Raw genomic sequence first — 21,970 nt, 5'->3', positions numbered from 1 at the left:
AGGTGTTTTGTTTTTAATCATTATTTGCAAAAATGTCTAAAAACCTGTTTTTGCTTTGTCTTTATGGGGTATTGTGTGTAGATTGATGAGGGAAAAAATGTATTTAACCTTTCTGAACCACCCATACCGGATCCAGGATAATTGTCATCAGCAATGCTGAATAGCATAGCGCCACAGTCAAATAATATTACTAGAAAATATTCATATTCACAAGTGCAATATTGCAAAACACAGCTTAGCCTTTTGTTAATCCACCTGTCGTCTCAGATTTTGAAATTATGCTTTACAGCGAAAGCAATACAAGCGTTTGTGTAAGTTTATTGATCGCTCGACATAACAATAAGTACACTTAGCATCAGTTAACTTGGTCACGAAAATCAGAAAAGCAATCAAATTAATCGTTTACCTTTGATGATCTTCGGATGTTTTCACTCACGAGACTCCCAGTTAGACAACAAATGTTCCTTTTGTTCCATAAAGAGATTTTTTATATCCAAATACCTCCGTTAGTTTGGTGCGTTATGCCCAGGAATCCACCGGTAAGAGCGGTCACGACAACGCAGACAAAAATTCCAAATTATATCCATAATGTCGACAGAAACATGTCAGATGTTTTTTATAATCAATCCTCAGGGTGTTTTTCAAATATCTATTCGATAATATATCAACCGGGACAGTTGGCTTTTCACTAGGACCGGGAGTAACAATGGCCGCCTTTCTCTTTTGCGCACAACTCACTCAGAGCCCCCACCTATCCACTTACGCAATGTGGTCATTCACACTCATTCTTCAGAATAAAAGCCTGAAACTATGTTTGATGACACCTTGCGGAAGCGATAGGAAAAGGAATCTGGTTGATATCCCTTTAAATGGAGCAATGGGAGGCTATGAAACATGGAGTTTTCAAAATAGAAGCCACTTCCTGGTTTGATTTTTCTCAGGGTTTCGCCTGCAATATCAGTTCTGTTATACTCACAGACAATATTTTGACAGTTTTGGAAACGTTAGAGTGCTTTCTATCCTAATCTGTCAATTATATGCATATTCTAGATCTGGTCCTGAGAAATAGGCCGTTTACTTTGGGAACGTTATTTTTCCAAACATAAAAATAGTGACCCTAGCTTCAAGAGGTTAGCAATTTCAGAATAAGGCTGTAACGTAACAAAATGTGGAAGAAGGAAAGGAGTCTGAATACTTTCCGAATGCACTGTAGATTCCAGGCCGGGCACCACTAGTGCTAATTCCTAGCAGATCCGCTAAGGCTGCCTTTGAAGTTCATACCTCTTTAAGCTCAGGCTACAATGGTAGGTTTGTCCACTGTCTTTACACTTCCTGGCTGTTGTTGTTATTGTCCCAAATCTGCTTTAAGGCGTTCAAGCGATTCGTATTACTAAACTGGATCTTAGGGAACTCAAAGTGCCACTCCGGAAACAACCCAGGAAAGGGCGAGAAACTGAGGCTTGGGATTAACAAAAATATGGCTTGTTTGTTGTTCACATGCATTGACAATTACATAGATCAACATTGAAGGGAGTTGTCTCCCTTCAACCATTACACACTCGTGAATGCACACACACAAGCGCATGCAGACATAAACACAAACATGTGAAGGAAGTACAGTACTCACGGTTTCTCCAGGTCTGTGTGCGTTTGACTCCGTGTGGACGTCGCTACACCAGGTAAGTCAGACGCTCCCGCTCTCCTGTCCTCTGTCTCTGTGTGCCGAGTTTCCTTATTTCCCGTCAGCCTCCCAGCAGAGTCACAGTGGTCCTGGTCCACCTCTGCACCACATGTTATTCCTGAGAGGTCTGGCTCAACAGACACCACTGCTAATGCTGTCTTCTCCTCCTCCTCCTCCTCTTGTCCTTCCCCTCCCTCCTCTGCCTGCTGCTGTTCCTCCTGCGGCTGGGCTCCTCTGGCTGGTTCAGCCTTGAAGTGGAACAAACTCCCTAGTCTCCTGAAGAAGGCATCTAAAGGGGGAGGAGGTGTGGGAGAGCCGGGCCCCAGGGGGCTCACCGGAGAGCAAGGGGAGTCCACTGAGGGGGGCGGGGCGAGAGGCTGGTCCTCGGAGGACCCCCCAGCATCGTCCAATATGCTGCTGCTGCCCTCTCCTCCTTTCTCCTTTCTCTCTCTCTCTTCGTCCTCCAGTGCCTCTCCTGGCACTCCTTCCTCTCTTCCGTCTCCCTTTTCTTCCGTGCCTTGGAATGCCTGGAACCACAAGAGAATGACACAGAATGAGTGAGGGGTGTGTGAGAGCAAATAAGATTAACTTTCTCAGCAGCAGGCTTGCCGCTGACACAGCATTGCACAGCAGCACCCTGGCAAAAATGTAGAACAAGGGGCGAGAGAGGAGTAAGATTCCTGTGAAATTCCGGTAAACTCTTTCTCATTTCACCGGCTGTGCCCTCTATAGCAGAAGCAGCTAAGAGGCAGCAGCGGCACTCTAATGCAAATGTGTCTATGGAGCACACATCTCTCCCCTCCCCCATAGCCCTGCCCACAATGCGGTTAACTCTCTCAGCACCGCAGCAGCCAGGGTCGTAAATGAGATAGAGCCCTTGTTTACAGCTTGTTGCACATACGTATGTCCCCGCAGATAACCATGTGAACCAAGGAGTCATACAGAGGGAAAAGAGCACCACATGCATTTTGGGCAATTCCACATTAACAGAGTGACGCTGAGACTAACATTTTAACACAAAATGTATGCCAAGCAAAAACGATGGATTGCAAAGTTTAATAAACCGCACACCTATATGCAGAAGTCTACTTTTAACAATTGCCACTGACAATTTGACTAAGACACATTTACTTGAGGAACAGTGCAGATGCAAAGTTTAGTAACAGAATGACAGTAAAATCTCCATAAGTTTTTTTATGTGATGTTATTGTTATGTTCCATAAATTCTTAAATATCTACTCCAAATTATGATTCAAAGATGTCTGCAGAAAGAATGGGGTGCTAGCGATGACATGAGACCTGGAGTTTGAAAAAATCTATTTTGGTTATTGAACTAGAGTAAGTGAAGTGGATCAACACCCGATAATAGAATGAAGGTAACAGAATGACATCATGGGTCCTTGATCTGTACTATACAGAAATGTGTAATATGAATGTCATTCACTTCATGGTGATGTATCCTAAATAGGTACACAAAAAGGTAGAAAAATGTAATATTCTCCTTTGCATGTTTGGGTGTTATTCTACACACTGGCTATTATTCTAATGAACTCCACCCCCAAACAAGCATGCATCAAACCTTTGTTAATTTCTCTCGTTCACTTTTAGCTTGTAAATGTCCACACTCACCGAAAATGACATTCAGTAACTACTAGCTATGCTGTATAACTTTATGAGCTGGATTTGCCAGACTTTGCAATAAGTTTTGTTAGTTTTTTCTTGTTAGCATTTAGCTAACTGGGTTTACATGATTTCACTATTAGTTTGTGCTAGTTTTGTTAGAAGTTGTGCAAATTTTGTTAGCGTTCTGGTAAATGGTCCTTTCTTGCGTTTTTAGCGCCCCTTGTGCGCTATGCCGGGAATAGCATAAATCCCGGGATGAGAGAAGAACGGTATGATGATATGAAAATCTGGATACAAAAAAACATACCATTTCTGGTGCTCCTAAAATTTTTGCAGATTTGTAATTTTTCATTTTATTCTAGCGACAATGATTAAAAATATCGGCAGATATCGGTTATCGTGAATATTTCCGTCTTAAAATTGGAAGTCTGTAACCGATCCAAAAATCCCATATTGGTCGGGCTCTAAAATGTACTACAGAAGCAATGAATAATCTAGACTCAAAACAAAAGGAGTTTGAGTAACATATTCAGGATTTCTCTTTTTTTTTTTAAACGACAGAAATCCTTCTCACCAAAGGACATTATGAATGAGGAAGCTAAATATTTTTTACAAATGTTTTATTATCAAGTTCCTCCAACCACAGTCACTCAATTAGCCCATGTCAGCTAACATATTTTAGATTGGTAACTTAGTCTAGCCAGCTATCTAAACATGTAGTAATCATGGTTGAATTACCGACCGGTTTGCCCCAATTGATTTTGTTAGTCAATCTCACTCAGCTATCACATTAAAAAATGAAAACATTTCTCTCCACCCTATGACAAAATACGTAGAACTGCAGGAAATTAGCTGTAGAATTGAAAATGTTTCTCTACGCCTCATGGTAAAATGAGAATAATTCCATAAAAGTGGTCATAAAATTGTAGGCGGTGTCAGAGGAAAGACCTAAAAATTGTCAAAGACTCTGCTACCGCATTGCAAGAGTGCCAAGTCTGGGACGAAAAGCTTCTACCTCCATGCCATAAGACTGCTGAACAGTTCATCAAATGGCTACCCTGACTATTTGCATTGAGCCCCTTTTTATTTGTACGGAATCTCTTGCACCGGCTCTATGCACACTCACACATACTACACTGACACGCCAACACACACACACAAGCTGCTGCTACTCTATTTATTATCTTTCCTGATTGCCTGGTTACTTTTACCCTTACCGACATATACATATTACCTCAACTACCTTATACCTCTGCAGATTGACTCGGTACCGGTACTCTTTGTATATAGTTTTGGTATTGTTATTTTTAGGAAATTTTTCTTACTTTTTAACTCTACATTGTTGGGAAAGGGCTCGTAAATAAGCAATTCACAGTAAAGTCTACACACTGTTGTATTTGGCGCATAGAACTCCGGGACAGGATTGTGCTGAGGCACAGAACTGGGGAAGGGTACAAAAACATTTCTGCAGAATTGAAGGTCCCCAAGAACACAGTGGCTTCAATCATTCTCAAATGGAAGAAGTTTGGAACCACCAAGACTCTTCCTAGAGCTGGTCGACCGGCCAAACTGAGCAATAGGGGGAGAAGGGCTTGGTCAGGGATGTGTCCAACACCCGACGGTCACCTGACAGAGCTCCAGAGTTCCTCTGTGGAGATGGGAGAACCTTCCAGAAGGACAACCATCTCTGCAGCACTCCACCAATCAAGCCTTTATGGTAGAGTGGCCAGACGGAAGCCACTCCTCAGTAAAAGGCAAATGACAGCCCGCTTGGAGTTAGCCAAAAGGTGCCTAAGGAACTATCAAAAAATGAGAAACAAGGTCTGATGAAGCCAAAATTGAACTCTTTGGCCTCAATGCCAAGCGTCACTTTTGGAGGCACCATCCCTACGGTGAAGCATGGTGGTGGCAGCATCATGCTGTGGGGATGTTTTTCAGTGGCAGGGACTGGAAGACTAGTTAAGATCGAGGAAAAGATGAACGGGAAAAAGTACAGGGAGATCCTTGATGAAAAGCTGCTCCAGAGCGCTCAGGACCTCAGACTGGGGGCGAAGGTTCACCTTCCAACAGAACGACCCTAAATGTGATATTTCCATTGTTTTTATATACATACAGTGGGGAGAACAAGTATTTGATACACTGCCGATTTTGCAGGTTTTCCTACTTACAAAGCATGTAGAGATCTGTAATGTTTTATCATAGATACACTTCAACTGTGAGAGATGGAATCTAAAACAAAAATCCAGAAAATCACATTGTATGATTTTTAAGTAATTCATTTGCATTTTATTGCATGAAATAAGTATTTGATACATCAGAAAAGCAGAACTTAATATTTGGTACAATTACAGAGTTCATATGTTTCCTGTAGTTCTTGACCAGGTTTGCACACACTGCAGCATTGATTTTGGCCCACTCCTCCATACAGACTTTCTCCAGATCCTTCAGGTTTTGGGGCTGTCGCTGGGCAATACGGACTTTCAGCTCTCTCCAAAGATTTTCTGTTGGGTTCAGGTCTGGAGACTGGCTAGACCACTTCAGGACGTTGAGATGCTTCTTACGGAGCCACTCCTTATTTGCCCTGGCTGTGTGTTTCAGGTCGTTGTCATGCTGGAAGACCCAGCCACGACCCATCTTCAATGCTCTTACTGAGGGAAGGAGGTTGTTGGCCAAGATCTCGCGATACATGGCCCCATCCATCCTCCCCTCGATACGGTGCAGTCGTCCTGTCCCCTTTGCAGAAAAGCATCCCCAAAGAATGATGTTTCCTCCTCCATGCTTCACGATTGGGATGGTGTTCTTGGGGTTGTACTCATCCTTCTTCTTCCTCCAAACACGGCGAGTGGAGTTTAGACCAAAAAGCTCTATTTCTGTCTCATCAGACCACATGACCTTCTCCCATTCCTCCTCTGGATCATCCAGATGGTCATTGGCAAACTTCAGACGGGCCTGGACATGCACTGGCTTGAGCAGGGGGACCTTGCATGCGCTGCAGGATTTTAATCCATGACGACGTAGTGTGTTACTAATGGTTTTCTTTGAGACTGTGGTCCCAGCTCTCTTCAGGTCATTGACCAGGTCCTGCCGTGTAGGTCTGGGCTGATCCCTCACCTTCCTCATGATTATTGATGCCCCACGAGGTGAGATCTTGCATAGAGCCCCAGACCGAGGGTGATTGACCGTCATCTTGAACTTCTTCCATTTTCTAATAATTGCGCCAACAGTTGTTGCATTCTCACCAAGCTGCTTGCCTATTGTCCTGTAGCCCATCCCAGCCGGGTCTACAATTGTGCAGGTCTACAATTTTATCCCTGATGTCCTTACACAGCTCTCTGGTCTTGGCCATTGTGGAGAGGTTGGAGTCTGTTTGATTGAGTGTGTGGACAGGTGTCTTCTATACAGGTAACTAGTCCAAACCTGTGCAGTTTATACCAGGTAATGAGTGGAGAACAGGAGGGCTTCTTAAAGAAAAACGAACAGGTCTGTGAGAGCCGGAATTCTTACTGGTTGGTAGGTGATCAAATACTTATGTCATGCAATTAAATGCAAATTAATTACTTAAAAATCATACAATGTGATTTTCTGGATTTTTGTTGTGGAAAAAACTATTTAAAATCACTGTATAAAACACTATGGACTCACCAGCTCCACTTTCTCCCGTTGTGCGCTTTACATGAACACGTGACTGGGTCAACTGATCTAGGGAACTACGGTAATTTTCATAATGTAAAATAATGTGACAGGTGAAATGAAGAACGCAATCTACTTTATCTCCTAATGTATTACACAAGTTGTCTGCAGAAATTAACTGAAAAAGTAGCTACAAATATTCGAGTCTATTGAAAACTTAAAACAGTTTTGCTGGTATTGACGGCATTGAAATATCATACAATTGCTTTTTCAAATACCCCGGTATACCACTCAGGCATACCCTGCATAAAATGTACAAATCAAAGCAATCTCATTGAACTATTCCCAGCGGGCAAAACTGGTGGATATTATGTCATCTTGTTTTGAACCCCCCCCCTTCACCTACCTACACACAATACCCCATAACGACAAAGTGAAAAGATGTTTTTTTACAGATGTTTGAAAGTGTATTAAAAATGAAAGACACCCCTAAGTATTCACACCCCTGAGTCAATACTTTGTAGAAGCACCTTTGGCAATGATTACAGCTGAGTCTTTCTGGGTAAGTCTCTAAGAGCGTTCCACACGTGGATTGTGCGACATTTGCCCATTATTCTTTTCAAAATTCTTCAAGCTCTGTCAAATTAGTCGATGATCATTGCTAGACAACCATTTTCAGGTATTTCCATAGATCTTCAAGTAGATTTAAGTCCAAACTATACCTCGGCCACTCAGGAACATTCACTGTTTTCTTGGTAAGCATCTCGTGTAGATTTGGCAGTGTGTTTTAGGTTATTGTCCTTCTGAAAGGTGAATTCATCTCCCAGTGTGTCACGACTTCCGCCGAGGTCGGTCCCTCTCCTTGTTCAGGCGGCGTTCGACATCACCGGTCTTCTAGCCATCGCTGATCCATCTTTCATTTTCCCTTGGTTTTGTCTTTATTTTCTACACACCTGGTTTTCATTATCCAATTACATGTTCATGTATTTAACCCTCTGTTTCACCCATGTTTGTTGTGCGTGATTATTTCTATGTTCAGTTCGGTTCATGATGGCTGGTTTTTCAACGGGTGCTGTTTTCAACCGTGTGTAATATTTACCGTTGGTTATTGGTCAAGTGTGTTTGTTTACCTTGTGCCTTATTTTTTGAGTATAGTACGTTGCTCACTCATTTTGCTCTCCTGCGCCTGACTTCATGCACCAGCTACACTCACCTTCTGACACAGTGTCTGGTGGAAAGCAGACTGAACCAGGTATTCCTTTAGGATTTTGCCTGTGCTTTGCTCCATTTAGTTTCTTTTTCATCATGAAAAACTCCCTAGTCCTTAACGATTACAACAAGCATACCTATAACATGATACAGCCACCATTATGCTTGAAAATATGCAGAGTGGTACTCAGTAATGTGTTGTATTGGATTTGCCCCAAACATAACACTTTGTATTCAGGAAAGTGTTAATTGCTTCGTCACATCTTTTGCAGTATTACTTTAGTGCCTTGCTGCAAACAGGATGCGTGCTTCGGAATATTTGTATTAAGTACAGGCATCCGTCTTTTCACTCTGTGAATTAGGTTAGTAATTGTGGAGTTACTACAATGTTGTTGATCCATCCTCAGTTCTATCACAGCCATTAAACTCTGTTAAAGTCACCATTGGCCTTATGGTGAAATCACTGAGTGGTTTCCTTCCTCTCCGGCAACAGAGTTATGAAGGACACCTGTATCTTTGTAGTGACTGGGTGTATTGATACACCATCCAAAGTCTAATTAATAACTTCACTATGCGCAAAGGGATATTCAATGTCAGGTTTCTTTACTTGTACCCATCTACCCTTCTTTGGGGGGCATTGGAAAACCTCCCTGATCTTTGTGGTTGAATCTGTGTTGGAAATTCACAGCTCGACTGAGGGACCTCACAGTTAATCTAAAAGATATGGCATGGGTCCTCAGATCCTCAAAAGCTTTTATAGCTGCACCAATTGAGAGCATCTTAACGGGCTGCATCACTGCCTGGTATGTCAACTGCTTGACCTCCGACAGCAAGGCACTACAGAGGGTAGTGCGTACGGCCCAGTACATCACATGAGCCAAGCTTCCTGCCATTCAGAACCTCTATACCAGGCAGTATCAGAGGAAGGCCCCAAAAATGTCAAAGACTACAGCCACACTAGTCATAGACTGTTCTCTTAGCTACTGCATGGCAAGCGGTATCGGAGCGCCAAGTCTAGGTCCAAGAGGCTTCTAAACAGCTTCTACCCCCAAGCCATAAGACTCCTTGTAATAGCTTCCTTTCCTCTTTACTATAGCCACTGCCCAAGCCTGAAGCGGGGTTGTTTGGTACGCATAGTCCACACTCAAGTTTTCCAAACGGCCAAACATTCAATGACATCCAGGGATATGGTGCAACAGAAATGTTTATTCTTCTTATATCTAACAAATAAATGATTATCCAATCAACTTAAAGCATAGATTACTTGATATGGAAAATACATAATATGACCTGTCTGTATGTATGTCTGCATGGTCAAAAAAACTATACCGCTCCCGCATCTAGAAAGGACTCCCTCCCCCGAAGGCCCAACTTCCTGCCTTTATCCTAACACACTTACCATAATACAATGAATGGGCAAGAGGGAAGGGCCAAAAACTGAATTACACTAACAAATGAATATATCTCAATCAGGTAAATATAAACCATAAAGGTAAGTACCTAATATTTCATCAAGTACATTAATATTTAATATATTTACACAAATGTACATGGAGCTCGGTATGTTCAGTCTTTTATACAAATATGTACAAATCGGCTCTAACACTCCTGAACAGCTAATCAAATGGCTACCCAGACTATTTGCATTGCCCCCCCTTCTCTGTTACTATCAATGCATAGTCACTTTTAATAACTCTACCTACATGTACATATTCCCTCAATTATCGACAGCCCTGCTCCGGCACATTCACTTTGTACCGACACACTGTATAAAGCCCAGCTATTGTTATTTACTGATGCTCTTTAATTATTTGTTATTCTTATCTCAATTTTTTTTTATAGGTATTTTCTTAAAACTGCATTGTTGGTTAAGGGCTTGTAAGTAAGCATTTCAATGTAAGGTCTACACCTGTTGTATTCGGCGCATGTGACATATAAAATTTGATTTGATCAAATTTGATGTGTGTGATGAGAGAGTCATGAAAACATCATGTTAAAACACTATTGGGCCAGTAACCGAAAGGTTGCTGGATCGAATCCCCGAGCTGACAAGGTAAATATCTGTCATTCTGCCGCGCAAGGCAGTTGACCCTCTGTTCCCCAGGAAGACGTAGATGTTGATTAAGGCAGCCCCCCACACCTCTCTGATTCAGAGGGGTTGGGTTAAATGCGGAAACCACTTTTCAGTTGAATGCATTCAGTTGTACAACTGACTAGGCACCCCCTTTCCCTTTATTGCACACAGTGTCACGCCCTGATCTGTTTCACCTATTCCTGTGATTGTCTCCACCCTCTCCAAGTGTCGCTTGTTTTCCCCAGTGTATTTAGCCCTGTGTTTCCTGTCTCTCTGTGCCAGTTCGTCTTGTATGTTAGTCAAGTCAACCAGCGTGTTCTTCCTTTTTTTGATACTCTACCCGGTTTTGACCCCTGCCTGACTCTGGACTACTTTCCCGCCTGCCTGATCAACCTGCCTGCCCTGACCTTGATTCTGCCTGCCCTTAGGTACCTTTTGGACTCAACTGGTTTTGACCCTTTAGCCTGTCCACGACCATTCTCTTGCCTTACCCTTCTGGATTAATAAATATTGTAAGACTCCAACCATCTGCCTCCTGTGTCTGCATCTGGGTCTCGCCTTTTGTCATGATACACAGAGTGAGTCCATGCAACTTAATATGTGACTTGTTAAGCAAATTCTTACTCCTGAATTTATTTAGGCTTGCCATAACAAAGGGGTTGAAAATGTATTGACTTAAGACATCAGCTTTTAATTTTTTATTAATTTGTAAAAAAATAAATAACTTGATTCCACTTTGACATTATGGGGAACGGAATGGAATACCTAGTTAGTTGCACAACTGAATGCATTCAATCGAAATGTGTCTTCCGCATTTAACCCAACACCTCTGATTCAGAGAGGTGCGGGGGGCTGCCTTAATCGATGTCCACGTCATCGGCGCCCTGGAAGCAGTTGTTGTTGGGGGTTATCTGCCAATCTCTAGGGCAGAACGGAATATTTTTTATCTTGCCAGCTCTGGGGTTCAAACCAGCGACCTTTCGGTTACTGGCCCAACACTCAACCGCTAGAATACCTGCTTGTGTGTAGGGCGGTGACAAAGATTCTCAATTACATCCATTTTAAATTCAGTCTGTAACACAACAAAATGTGGTAAAAGACAAGGGGTGTGAATACTTTCTGAAGGCACTGTGTATGGACATCCTGCACTCTTTGCCCATTAGCAATCAGCAACCAGAGCATTCTCTTACGTTGTGGTTTCTCTTACTTCCTCAGCTATTCACTTCCTGCCTTGAGATGACAGTATCCACAAGAAGACAAAGTAATGTGCTACCAGACTAGATTTTAACATGACAAATCTTAAGAAGTGGGGGCTGGGGGGGGGGGAGCGGGCAGAATTAGGGTCACCAAATCAATCAGACAGCTGCCGTCAAGGTCCAGACACAATAGATTAGAGTGGTCGGAGGCTGTATCTGAAGGCAGGGGGCTTGTATCACAATACTCAACAGCATGCTCCTCTCTTTGTTTGCTTTTCCTTCAAGAACACTAGCAGGAAAAGGTTGGATATGTTTTCATCATCTAGTTCTCTGAGAACATTATGAAAGAATATCAATTAAATCTATTTATATAATTGAAATCTATTTATATTAACATTAATATTAGAATTATTAGAACATAAAGCCCAAGATCCTTTAGCACAATGCCTCTCCTGGAACATCTCCAACCAGTAAACTACCTCTGGTATCACTGTGTTTGCCTCACCCTTCACAGGGAGGCCTTAACTGAACCTCTCCTCATTAAATTATCCTCCAGCTCATCACAAAGGATGAGCACAGACCGACAGACAGGGGATGTCTCTCTCACTTGGTTGGGATAGGATTAAGCACTGCACCATGACTCACAAACTTACATAAAATTAATATTAAATGGTTATCCGACGCATAACGTATATTTTTAATACTCCCAAAAAGTATTCTTCAAATCGGCTTTGACCATGACCTGGCCTTCTCGAAGTCAAAAACATTGCCAGCCATGCTCACTTTATAGAAAAAACTTTTTGTGCAGGCGTGAGTCCAGGTCATCACAGGGCACTGAAGTCAGACACTTTCTCTAGACTGATAGAGAAGACATAAATAGTCCTCACTGTCCCAAATGTTCTCATAATCGAGATACAAACCTACTCTACGATCCCTCCACCATTCCTTCTGGCCGTCACTGGACTCACGGTCACTCCTGCACTACTGGACTCCCATGTATTCCTCCGGTACTGTGTCTTGCCATTCAACAAGAGGAGACTAGTTTTCATGCCCATTTTTTCACTTGAGAAATACTGCACCAAACATCTTAAGTTAGATGGAAGATTGCGAGACTTCCTTGGCAAAAATGTCAACATTAATTACAGATTTCTTGATTTATCTTTAACAAATTTTTTAAATTTAAATCAAGTAAAGGTATTTAGATAGTATGCGAGAACAGACGGTCGCGTCGCCTAGCCGAGTTCTGCTAGGAGAAAACTGAACCCATTTATGCGGACACCTTTAATCACAGATCCCTCACCATCTACTAGAGCCAGTCAGTTGATGAGCCCGCTAGCTACAGAAGGGTCCGAAATTATTGACACCCTTGATAAAGATGAGCAATAATGACTTGTATAAAATAAATAATTAAAATACTGAGCTATATTGTATGCTACATTTTGGGGGGAATTTGCAGTTAGTTTTGGTTGTGTTCAAAGATCCAAAGACCCCAAGACATGCTAACCTCTCACCATTAACAATAACAGGGGATGTTATTATAGCTGGGGGTGTGATCTTTGACCCTCTAACTTTCTCACTCATCATTATTCACAATTCATCCAGGATTATCTGTAACCATAGTAGCATCCACATGAATGTAGAAGTGTTTAGAAACATATTCTACTCTTACTTACAGTAAAAGTGACTCAAACTACACAATACATTATTTACCATTCATTTCTATTATGCACAAAATAATCTGAAACACAACCAGAACGGACTACAAATGCATCCAACAAGTTTGTCGTCATTACATGATAGGAATATGGAACCAAATACTATACTTTGGACTACTTCATTTATAAGAATCTTCAGGGGTGTCAATCATTTTGACCCATACCTTTGAGATTTTTTTTATTACTAGTGAAACAAAATCTCTTCTGTGAGCAATTGTAATAAAATAATATAATTTCCAAATTATTTTTAGTATACAATATAGAACATTTCTTGAATTATTTATTTTATAGTCATTATAGCTCATCTTTATCAAGGGTGTCAATAACTTCGGACCTTACTGTATATCCCGCACCCAGACGTCACACTCAGACAGATGCCTGCCTCCCTCCCTCCCTTCCTCTCTACCTCTGTTTCTGTGGCGAGACACTCCGCAGGAGGGCTGGGAGGGTGGCCGGCCGTGAGGTGGGGGAACGTGTTTTGATGAGCCCATTCTCTGCTTGTTTGGCCCGCTGACAAAGCCAACAAACTGACGGAGAAAAGCAGCTTCCTATTTTCTATTGCTGCCGTTGACCTACTTAATGTTTCCAACAACAGCCTTAACACAGGAAGAGGGTGACAAGCCAAGGAAAACTCAGCATGCTATAGCTAAGATCTAACACAGAGGAAATAGAAAATAAGGAAAGATGCCAAATGTTGCTTTTCTGTTTGAGAGAGGGGTATGTAACTCTTTATTTCAAGGGTACCTACAGAATGATGTCATGACACCTTCATAACACATTCACAAGAAAAACATAGGCATTTCATAAAAGTCAGCCACCCAACACTGGTCATTGCAGTATACCTACTATAGGTGACATAATGGAAATGTCAACTCGCGAGTATAGACATGAGTGTAAACATTTTTTAAATACTTACGCACCGCTTATGAATGTGTATGAATAGGTTATGAGGTACTTATAGTAGGTACCCTTCATAGAGGTGTTTATTATTGGTTAGGTTCTAGTCACAATGATGCTGGTTCTCGGTCTTTTGTTAGTATTTTCCACCCTCTGTAGGCTAAGCATGTGTGAGACACAAAATATGTCTGACTGCCAGGGATAGATACTTTACTTAACACAACAACAACAGAGTTCTAAGCATAGCCAATAAGCACATGACTAAAGGGGTATTTTCAGTCCAGACAAAGAGGCTAGCAGCTAATGCGGAACCATTTGAGTGAGGAGATCGGCTTGAAGGGAGGAAAAAGGGGAACAAGAGGAGGAGGAGATGAAGGGGTAAAGAGAATATTCAAGGCTATGAATGCAATTTGGTTGTTCATATTTTGACATTTTAAAATTTGACCTTCCACTTCGGACGAGGGATTGTATTGCTAGACAAGCCACGGTAGCAAGACTTCTCAGCATTCCCAAACTCTGGAGTCTTTATAGAGTGCTCCTAATATAGCTCCTCCTGACCATGAGTCATGCAAGTGCACACACACATCCTTCTACATTATATACTGTATACTCATACATTAGGAACCCCACACACACACTTTCATAGGCACATCGACAGAGAGCTTTGGCACATGTAGGCACGTGCAAACATAGTCACATGACATTGTTGATGTAAGCTGAGGTCAGGGCAGGTGGAGTCACTCACACAAAGACACTTATTTCAGGTAATGATAAACTCACCAATTCACTCAAAATGTCTGTTTAGCAAGACCAACCCAAGTCAATACTATTTACAGTAGAGAGAGAGAGCGAGGGAGAGAGATTCAGCAGAGGAAATATGAGCTCCTTCCCTCTCTCAACTGGGCAGCACATACAGTATAGCCTGACATAATTCTCCATTTGATTGATGGCCTAACGAGCCCAGTAGACTGTGTATTTATTTTCCCAGAAACTTGTAAGCAAGTATTTGTAGGCTGGAGGATGTCTGGTAGAACGGTGGCCTACTATAAAGTCAGACCTACTATAAAGGGGACCACTTGAGTCAGGGGCAAATCCTGTTGTTAAGCTGGCTTTAAAAGCTATGCTAGAACTATTTCTGGTTACGTGCAAATAATATACTGCCATGGTCAGCATTATAATTTGCCAGGAGTAGGCTATGGAAAATGTAAGCCCACAGCCCTGCCTGCAAAACCAAACCGCTCTGGTTGATGGTGAGATCCCTTACTGTCCTTAACGCTACTGTATTAAACAAATGCGTGTGTGCATGCACAACACACACACACACACAAGCAGCCTGAGGGCAAGAGCTTCAAGACAAACCTTGGGCCACTTCTTATGCAATCATCCTCATACAACTTTCAGCATATGCCGCATGTTTTCAACTGTTCTACTCAGCATTCGACAGCAGCTCTGTTAGTGTTACAGGTTCTCTCTGTGCAAGCCTTGTTTACTTGTACACAGTTATGGGTGTAACCGGTGTGAAATGGCTAGCTAGTTAGCGATGCACGCTAGTAGCATTTGAGTCGGAAGGAGAGGGACTGAAGCAATAGTGCTACCTGGGCACCAGATATGGATTGACCAGTCAGCTCTGCTTAACCTCCATACCTTGGACAGCTCCAGGTCTTCTTGGTGCAGCGATGTTTCCCCTTCATTGGTCTCACTGCTGAGGTTGCTGCTGACTGGATTCTCCTGGCCACTGGTGATGGGAGAGAAAAAAAATGGGTCAGAAGAATAAACCAGAGGTGCACATTAGTTTTATACTGCAGAAGACCTGTTGGATTTTTGGTTCTCCCCCACACTCGTTTTTTTTAACCTTTATTTAACATGGCAAATCAGTTAAGAACAAATTCTTATTTTCAATGAAGGACTAGGAACAGTGGGTTAACTGCCTTGTTCAGGAGCAGAACGACAGATTTTTACCTTGTCAGGGATTCGATTCTGCAACCTTTTGGTTATTGGCACATAGCTCTAACCATTAGGCTACATGCCGTTAAATTGCTATTACTAAATGCTGAATGAAAGGCAAGGATGAAAAGTGGCGTACATTGCAGCATCTTTCAAATAAAACATATGCAATTACTGCATCTGATTTGCACAGATCCATATGCTGTGTGCCTCCAGTTGACTTTCCTCCCCAGTTATGTTTTCACACAGGTGTTCAGAGCATGCTAGATACCTAATAGCACAGGTGGTCACCTCTGTCTTCTTAAACAAGCGCTGTAACATGGCCGTGGGAACACCGACCCAATAAAGGTGTGTAGAATGTAACATTTAGTTTTTTTTATATAGCTGATGTGAAACATACGTTTCTTATGTTTCCAAAACCATCCATCTAGCGATGAGTATCAACGTTTGGAGCAAGCTTTGGGCCTCAACAAAAATCCCTCGGGAAGACACCTCCATCAATAGGCGCTAAAGATAGTTAGTCTATGAATGGGCTATGTAGTTAATAGATATAAAACAGCGAAGAAGATAGAAACAAAATGATAATGTTAGATTTCGAGAGAAGTTACAATGTAGATGGAAAATGTAACAGATTGCGACCACTGTCTGTCGTTCCGGCAAAACCTCTCGCCCTCGTGCTTCACATCATATTCAAGCACGGTTTTGTTGCCAAAACTAGCTGGAAAGCCACTACACTAAAGTAGGATTGTTATTTGTTACAATGTTAACTTTGTGGTTCAAACCTGATGTTGCTTTCCTCTGTTTTCTCAGGTTCTTGAGATCTAGTTCTTTGAAATAGTCTGGAAAAGTTTCGGGCGATATCCTCCTGCCATGAACTTTGTCTTTTCATGTTTGACATAACAGTTCTGAAACAGTCACATCTGGACAAGGAGTTGAATAAGCTCGAGTCCCTGAGGTGACCCACGATATTTTTGTAAAACTACAGTTTCATAAATTCCTTCATGTCTCGACTCATTATGGACGTAATGTGCTCTACTCCAGTCCAACCCCTACTACGCTGTAGCGATAGGAAAATGGGGAGGAGCTATTTGGCATATTCAAATGATATGTCATACAGTAGAAGTATGTTAGCGTGGGCATGCTTGCTTGCCCCAGTATCTGTGCGGTATGCCGCGTTCATATACTCGTCGGAACTAGGAAACTCTGACATTTCCGACTCTTTTTCATTCAAACGTGGCACGCTTGTAACTACAACCAGGTTCAAGTCAGGAATGTTTGAGATTCCATGTTCCGAGTAGTAGTTGAACGAAGCATTAAAGATGTCGACGATGAATAAGTATAACGCGCCTCCTCTATTGTCGTGTTCAAAACAACTGGGAATTGGAAACTCGGAAATCTCCGACTTCAGTACTTTCAAGACAACTGGGAACTCAGGAAGAAAACGAGCTCTGACTAGGAAAACTAGTTTTGTATGGTATTCCAAGTCGGGAACTCTAGCATCTTTAGAGCTCAGACTTTCCAATCTGATCACTGAAGTCATTATAGCCTATGACCTCGTTTTTTCAGAGTTTTCATTGTGCTTTCAAGCCAAATGGGAACTCAGAAAAGAACGAGGTCAAATCATGACGTCGGTAATCTTCAGATCGGAGCTCTAGAAAGATGCCGGAGTTTCCCACTCGGAATTCCAAGTTGGATGATCGTTCAAAAATATTTGTCCCAGTATGAGCTTGTTTTTTTCCCCCCTGAGTTCTCTGTTGTCTTGAACGCACTGAAGTCGGAGATTTCCGAGTTCTCAGTTGTTTTGAACAGTGGACCAGTTGTCTTGAAAGCGCCATAATGCCCAGGAAGCTCCAATTCAAACGTCCATTAAACAGGGAAAGGGCTTTTAGGACACACCTGACACCCAAACCGATAGCAAACAAATTTGCTCAGGGTTAATGGTTTGGTAAAGGTAAGATTCAGTTTTGGGTTTTGGCTATTCAGTTTATGCGGCAGCTGTGTCCTTATAGCATTTCGCTACACTCGCATTAACATCTGCTAACCATGTGTATGTGACAAATAAAATTTGATTTTGCTAGTCTCGCCCATTAAAGGCAGCAGGTAGCCTAGTGGTTAGAGCGTTGGGCCAATAACCGAAAGGTTGGTGAATCGAATCCCTGACCTGACAAGGTAAACATACGTCGTTCTGCCTGCCCCTGGTTTTCCTAGGCCGTCATTGTAAATAAATAAACATAATGTTTTTAACTGACTTGCCTAGTTAAATTTAAAAAATGCGTTACATGGTCAATCTGTTACCGTGCAGTGATGCGGCCTCTGCAGAATTCAATGCATTCATACTTCTTGCGGTGCAGCGCATAGCTTTTGTCAATGAAGTGAGTTTGTGTTTATACAGGATCTCCTGCCCCACCTACGATCAACCAATCATGTCATTACGGAGCAATACGGAACCCTGTCCACATTGTTACAACATTTGGGAGGCGGACGGCGATGCAGTATGGAGCTCAATTTGGCCTCTGCATACGTCTAGAGTCTCTGCGATTGCGTCACACCCGTCATACGGAGCCTCTGACCACATTTTCAGACAAAGCATAAATGGTATTTTAGACCGCAGTGTCAGAGAGGTAGAGGCGAAGCATGAGGAATAACTGGGCATATCCGTCTTCTCCAGTAGATGTTTAGTTTTTTTGCTCACCAAGCGAGCGAGAAGTTGTTGTATGGACGTCAATGAGAGTGTGTCGAATTTAGTTAACAAAAAATGTAATGGTTTATTTGCTAATGTGGCTTATTTGATCGAATATAAGTTTCGTAATGCTTAGGTTGTTACTAGTGTACTGATATAAGTAGGACAAGTGACATCCCTGCAACTTTAAGAAAAAACATCTTATCTTGGAGTTGTGCCTGGTCTTCACACTCGTATCTGCCCTCTCATTGGCTAGAATGGTCCCACCTGATCTTGCCTCCTCCCGAATGTCTTCCATTTTTTAAGACATTTCTTTTCATTGTTAGAGCAGCATCTTGAGTATCTGATCAATTTAATGGATAATCTGTGGCACTATGTACTTCCAAAATAGTATCTAAATAAAAATGTACAAGCAACTGATAAATGCCTATTTGGCACCTCCAATATATTGAGCTTTTGTAGACTTCCGACCTGTGCAATTCACTTGCTTGTACATTTGTATTAAATCGTATTTTGGAAGTACACACCGTCCGTAAATTAAGATAGTTGCTCAGCAAAACTCCATGTTTGGTGAATAACAAACATTATAATGCTTGCAGAGTTCTAATGGGAGTTTGAATAAGAACTTCCTGGTTGTTAGAGAGGAGACACGTCATACTCATCTTCGACATGTCTAATGCACAGATACTGGGGCAGGACAGGCTATGCCCCATTTGAGTATTAAATTAGATATGTCAATATTCCCCAAAAAATCCCAGACAATCCTCTAGTGATTATTAGTGACTGACTGGGCCTACATGTGGTTATAGGCACAAAACGTGGCGATACCTTCAAATTATTTAGGCAACACCACGCACATTTATGTAAGGAAAATCCAAACAGTCCCTTTACAAGTCAGAATGTTGAATAAACTTAATTTGAACTTGCACTGCCGATTGGTTTAAAAAAAAAAAATTCAACCAAATATCCACAGGAAAGTGTTATTAATCAACTTTTAAAATGCGGATCTCTGTGTGACAATCAAGATTTGTTTGCTTGGGACCAAAGGTATGTGCACAAGACTAGAGTACGGTACTTTCTGGCTTGCATGGAAAACCTAGGCCTCTTGGGGTTTCTCTGAGTCGTGATACAGCCAAGGATCAAATCAGGGTCCGTAGTGACGCCTCTAGCACTGCGATGCAGTGCCTTAGACCTCTGCGCCACTCAGGAGCCCGTGTATATTTATTTTTGTCACAAATATAATACCTGAACTGCTTAGGCTGGACAACCCAGGAATCTCGCTGGAGCTGACCCTGGGCCAAGGTACATTTGCTATTTTGGGACACATGCATACAACAAGGCCTACTAATGTATTGAATATAGGATACCCTCTAGAATATATTTCTATCAAGCCAAGTATTTTTCATAACAGGTAGTGTTTTGTAGTTAACGATGGTTCAATCAGTAAGGCTGGTAATGGCTAGCTCGCTTTATCCTAATACAGTAAGCATACTATAATTAACAGTTTCCTATTCTCTCATATATATATATATACAGTGCCTTGCGAAAGTATTCGGCCCCCTTGAACTTTGCGACCTTTTGCCACATTTCAGGCTTCAAACATAAAGATATAAAACTGCATTTTTTGTGAAGAATCAACAACAAGTGGGACACAATCATGAAGTGGAACGACATTTATTGGATATTTCAAACTTTTTTAACAAATCAAAAACTGAAAAATTGGGCGTGCAAAATTATTCAGCCCCCTTAAGTTAATACTTTGTAGCGCCACCTTTTGCTGCGATTACAGCTGTAAGTCGCTTGGGGTATGTCTCTATCAGTTTTGCACATCGAGAGACTGACATTTTTTCCCATTCCTCCTTGCAAAACAGCTCGAGCTCAGTGAGGTTGGATGGAGAGCATTTGTGAACAGCAGTTTTCAGTTCTTTCCACAGATTCTCAATTGGATTCCGGTCTGGACTTTGACTTGGCCATTCTAACACCTGGACATGTTTATTTTTGAACCATTCCATTGTAGATTTTGCTTTATGTTTTGGATCATTGTCTTGTTGGAAGACAAATCTCCGTCCCAGTCTCAGGTCTTTTGCAGACTCAGGTGTTCTTCCAGAATGGTCCTGTATTTTGCTCCATCCATCTTCCCATCAATTTTAACCATCTTCCCTGTCCCTGCTGAAGAAAAGCAGGCCCAAACCATGATGCTGCCACCACCATGTTTGACAGTGGGGATGGTGTGGTCAGGGTGATGAGCTGTGTTGCTTTTACGCCAAACATAACGTTTTGCATTGTTGCCAAAAAGTTCAATTTTGGTTTCATCTGACCAGAGCACCTTCTTCCACATGTTTGGTGTGTCTCCCAGGTGGCTTGTGGCAAACTTTAAACAACACTTTTTATGGATATCTTTAAGAAATGGCTTTCTTCTTGCCACTCTTCCATAAAGGCCAGATTTGTGCAATATACGACTGATTGTTGTCCTATGGACAGAGTCTCCCACCTCAGCTGTAGATCTCTGCAGTTCATCCAGAGTGATCATGGGCCTCTTGGCTGCATCTCTGATCAGTCTTCTCCTTGTATGAGCTAAAAGTTTAGAGGGACGGCCAGGTCTTGGTAGATTTGCAGTGGTCTGATACTCCTTCCATTTCAATATTATCGCTTGCACAGTGCTCCTTGGGATGTTTAAAGCTTGGGAAATCTTTTTGTATCCAAATCCGGCTTTAAACTTCACAACAGTATCTCGGACCTGCCTGGTGTGTTCCTTGTTCTTCATGATGCTCTCTGCGCTTTTAACGGACCTCTGAGACTATCACAGTGCAGGTGCATTTATACAGAGACTTGATTACACACAGGTGGATTGTATTTATCATCATTAGTCATTTAGGTCAACATTGGATCATTCAGAGATCCTCACTGAACTTCTGGAGAGAGTTTGCTGCACTGAAAGTAAAGGGGCTGAATAATTTTGCACGCCCAATTTTTCAGTTTTTGATTTGTTAAAAATGTTTGAAATATCCAATAAATGTCGTTCCACTTCATGATTGTGTCCCACTTGTTGTTGATTCTTCACAAAAAAATACAGTTCTATATCTTTATGTTTGAAGCCTGAAATGTGGCAAAAGGTCGCAAAGTTCAAGGGGGACGAATACTTTCGCAAGGCACTGTATATATATACATGGAAAAACATTAAGCAATATATATATATATTAGTGATTACAAAAGTTATCATAATCAGCATTGCTTAATGTTTTTCCTCTTTTCTATTAGCAACACGTGGAATGTCATTCACCTATTTACCTTATAGCCTACGGCACAATAATGCATATTCCT

General features: G+C 41.8%; 1 protein-coding gene across 1 annotated transcript in view; it reads right to left on the bottom strand.

The window, feature by feature from the left end:
* Window positions 1–21,970, bottom strand: part of LOC109892827 (uncharacterized) — a 91,794-nt gene that overhangs the window by 53,817 nt on the left and 16,007 nt on the right. Inside the window, exons 2-4 of the mRNA XM_031825942.1 lie at window positions 18,265–18,327; window positions 15,670–15,760; window positions 1,628–2,208 (exon numbers count right to left, since the gene is read on the bottom strand). Of these exons, the coding sequence (XP_031681802.1) occupies window positions 1,628–2,208; window positions 15,670–15,760; window positions 18,265–18,327 (735 nt within the window). The remainder of the gene's footprint in view (window positions 1–1,627; window positions 2,209–15,669; window positions 15,761–18,264; window positions 18,328–21,970) is intronic.

Source organism: Oncorhynchus kisutch, linkage group LG6 (assembly GCF_002021735.2).
Source record: "Oncorhynchus kisutch isolate 150728-3 linkage group LG6, Okis_V2, whole genome shotgun sequence".
NCBI lineage: Eukaryota > Metazoa > Chordata > Actinopteri > Salmoniformes > Salmonidae > Oncorhynchus > Oncorhynchus kisutch.
Note: the sequence above shows the minus strand (reverse complement) of the source record. Positions and strands in the feature narration are given on the sequence as shown.